Here is a 2,580-nt window from a genome sequence, read left to right as displayed (position 1 = left end):
CCTGTGGAATCCCTCCTCCTTCCCTCCATCAGGGTCCTATGGAGTCCCTCCTCCCTCCATCCAGGGTCCTATGGAATCCCTCCTCCATCCATCAGGTTTCTATGGAATTCCTCCTTCCTCCTTCATCACGGTCCTATGGAATCCCTTCTTCCACCTCCATCAGGGTCCTATGGAATCCCCCCTCCCCCCTCCATCAGGGTCCTATGGAACCCCTCCTTCATTCAATAGGGTCCTATGGAATCCCTCCTCTCTCCTCCCTCAGGGTCCTATGGAATCCCTCCTCCCTCCATCAGGGTCCTATGGAATCCCTCCTCCCTCCATAAGGGTCCCTTAGAATCACTCCTCCCTCCTCCATCCAGGGTCCCGAGCTGCACCTAATTGAGTCCTTGATGGAGACTCCTGGATACATGTTTTAAAACTGACACGTGAGGGATTTGCTCACAGGAATCAGAGAAAGACCTTTATTTATTTAAGAACCAATGACTTTATTTGAAGAGACAGCGGACCTTGAACATGGAACTGAGGTGCCCGTTTTGCACGGGCAATGTGGCCATGGGCATCCGGGCACGGGGCAGGGAGGCCCCCTCGGCTCTCGGGAAGGCAGTCCCGGTCAGTGCTCCTCTCCGTCGCCCAGGGTGAGCTTGTGGAGCAGGTCCTCCTCCAGGCCGGACTCGGGGGCCTGCATCTGGCGCAGCTGGCTGATGTGGCCGCCCAGCTCCTGGAGGAAGGCCGCCTGTGGGTGCAGGCAGTGGCTCTCCAGGAACTCGCACAGGTGGGCGTCCTCCCGGTGGGTGGCCCGGCGGTGCAGGTGCCGCAGGCCCTGGTCCACTCTCTTCGCCAGGAGCAGGGCCTGCTCCAGGGCCATCAGGCTGCTGTCCCACTGGTGCTGCTGCGGCCGGGGGACGTCCTCCAGCAGGACCCGGCCCCCGCGCTGGCTCTGCAGCCACACCAGCCGCTCCGCCTGCTCCCTCTTCTTGAGGGCCCGCTTCCGGAAGTACTGGGAGCCCTGCTGCCAGGCCCGGTCGGGCCTCTGGAAGTAGCCGGCGATGGAGGTGTACACGGAGGCCGCGTAGAGCTCCAGGCCGATCTGCTGGTTGATGGCGGCCTCGCAGTCTGGATGGTAGCGCTGGCGCTCAGAGGAGGGCGGAGGAGTGGCCATGTCTGCAGGCGCAGGAGCGGGTTGGAGGTTGAGGCTGAGTGGATGAGGCCGGCGGGTCACAGGTGTAGGCGGCTGGGGTCTCCCTAGGTCCTGGGTGAGGGCAGGGCACCAGAGTCAGGCGTCTGCAGCGACAAGACACGTGGAAGGCTGCGGGCCGCTGGTGGTGGCGGTTGGCTCTGAGGGGACCCGAAGCAGTGACCGTTACTCAGGGGTCTGGGGAGGGGCGGGGGGCCCCTCACAGGGGGGCCTGAGGGGGCCCCGAGGAGGCGGGCAGCGCTGACCTTCTCCAGATTCCATGCCCGTCTCATGCTGGGCCCTGGCCTTCATGGCATTTTAAAGTGTGACCCATGAGGAGAAGTGCAACCGCTGCCAGGACATCAACTGAACTTGATTTCTCGGAGCAACTTGTGTGAATGTGGTCCCGATGTGGTTGTGTCCTTAACCGCCGCCCAGCCCTTTTGGGGAATCCTTATTGCCTCAGCATGAATCCCAAAGCTTCATCAGAATGATGTCAGCGTCTGCACCCACAGTACCCACAGCCTGTCCCCGGTCCTCGGCCTTGTGACACAAGCGACCTGCACTTCCTCCTGTTCACCATCAAGGCCCCCCTCTCTGCGGGCAGAGCCCGGCCTCCACAGCCTCACCGACTCTCCGCCTCCCATCTTCCCTCCTGTGAACTGGCCTTCCCGCCCTTTACTCTGTCTCCTCTCCATCTCTCAGCACAGCCCTGAAACACATTCTGCCCGCCCTGTCTGCCCCCAAGGGGGACAGTTCCCATGGTCTCAACGCAGACATCCTAAAGATTCCATCAAAATGCTATTAGAACTGGTAAATGAATTTAGTAAAGTTACAGGATAAAAACTTAGTGTTCAGAAATCCATAGCATGGTTATGTACCAATAGTGAAACATCAGAAAAGAAATTAAGAAAACATCCCATTTACAATTGCATCAAAAATACCTACCAGTAAATTTAACCAAAGAGGTAAAAACGTCTGAACTCTGAAAATAATAAGACAGTGAAGAACGCAATTGAAGAGGAAGCAAATAAATAAAAGCATATACTGTTTCTTATGGATAGGAACAATTAATGTAAAAAATGTCCATAGTACCAAAAGGATTATATAGATTCAACACAATCAATATCAAAATACCAGTGCCATTTACCATAGAACTGGAACAAATAATCCAAAAATTTTGACCCCAAATAGCCACAGCAATCTTGAGAAAGAAGAACAAAGTTGGAGGTATCATGCTACCATTGATAGAACTATTCTACAAGCCCCTAGTAATCAAAACAAAATGGTAATGGCAAAAGATGTCTAGCTCAATGAAACGGAATAACCCAGAAACAAACTCACACCTATACGGGCCATTAATCTATGGCAAAGGGGGGAAGAACATACAATGGAATAAGCACAGT

At 55.1% G+C, this 2,580-nt stretch overlaps 1 protein-coding gene across 1 annotated transcript; it reads right to left on the bottom strand.

Annotated features, from left to right (window-relative positions):
* Positions 1–610: 610 nt before the first annotated feature.
* Positions 611–1,159, bottom strand: LOC308511561 (ferritin heavy chain-like; the record flags this gene model as incomplete). Its single annotated transcript, XM_081081576.1, has 1 exon — positions 611–1,159. The coding sequence occupies one exon, from the start codon at positions 1,157–1,159 to the stop codon at positions 611–613; it is 549 nt and encodes a 182-aa protein (XP_080937702.1).
* Between the last annotated feature and the right edge of the window lie 1,421 nt (positions 1,160–2,580).

Source organism: Myotis nattereri, assembly GCF_964212035.1.
Source record: "Myotis nattereri genome assembly, chromosome: X".
NCBI classification, from domain to species: domain Eukaryota; kingdom Metazoa; phylum Chordata; class Mammalia; order Chiroptera; family Vespertilionidae; genus Myotis; species Myotis nattereri.
Note: the sequence above shows the minus strand (reverse complement) of the source record. Positions and strands in the feature narration are given on the sequence as shown.